Here is a 325-nt window from a genome sequence, read left to right on the forward strand (position 1 = left end):
ACAACAATACGACTCTCAAACAAAGTCAAATCAGGCTCGCCAACCGTAGACTCACCGTTAAGATCGTCTTGGGCAGGTGACGGTCATCCTCCTCCGTGATTTGTGTCTCGTGCAGCGCCCTTGGGAAAGCAGGGACGTGGTCATTCTCGTCCAGCACTCGCACCAAGATATTCGCCTCGCTACTTGCCTCGCCCAACGCCACTTCGACGCCCAGTTCGCGCTGGTGTGGGCGTGGGGAGAGGAAAAGCAAGTATGGTTTGAGGTTCAAGGTGGTTGGTTGGTATAGGGGAGAGTAGTGTTTGATTCTTTTTGTTAAGGATAGAGT

At 52.6% G+C, this 325-nt stretch overlaps 1 protein-coding gene across 1 annotated transcript in view; it reads right to left on the reverse strand.

The window, feature by feature from the left end:
* Positions 1-325, reverse strand: part of LOC119586686 (putative neural-cadherin 2) — a 43,803-nt gene that overhangs the window by 25,544 nt on the left and 17,934 nt on the right. Inside the window, exon 3 of the mRNA XM_037935418.1 lies at positions 56-220. Coding sequence (XP_037791346.1) covers positions 56-220 — 165 coding nt within the window. The remainder of the gene's footprint in view (positions 1-55; positions 221-325) is intronic.

This window comes from Penaeus monodon, chromosome 21 (genome assembly GCF_015228065.2).
Source record: "Penaeus monodon isolate SGIC_2016 chromosome 21, NSTDA_Pmon_1, whole genome shotgun sequence".
Taxonomy (NCBI): Eukaryota; Metazoa; Arthropoda; class Malacostraca; order Decapoda; family Penaeidae; genus Penaeus; species Penaeus monodon.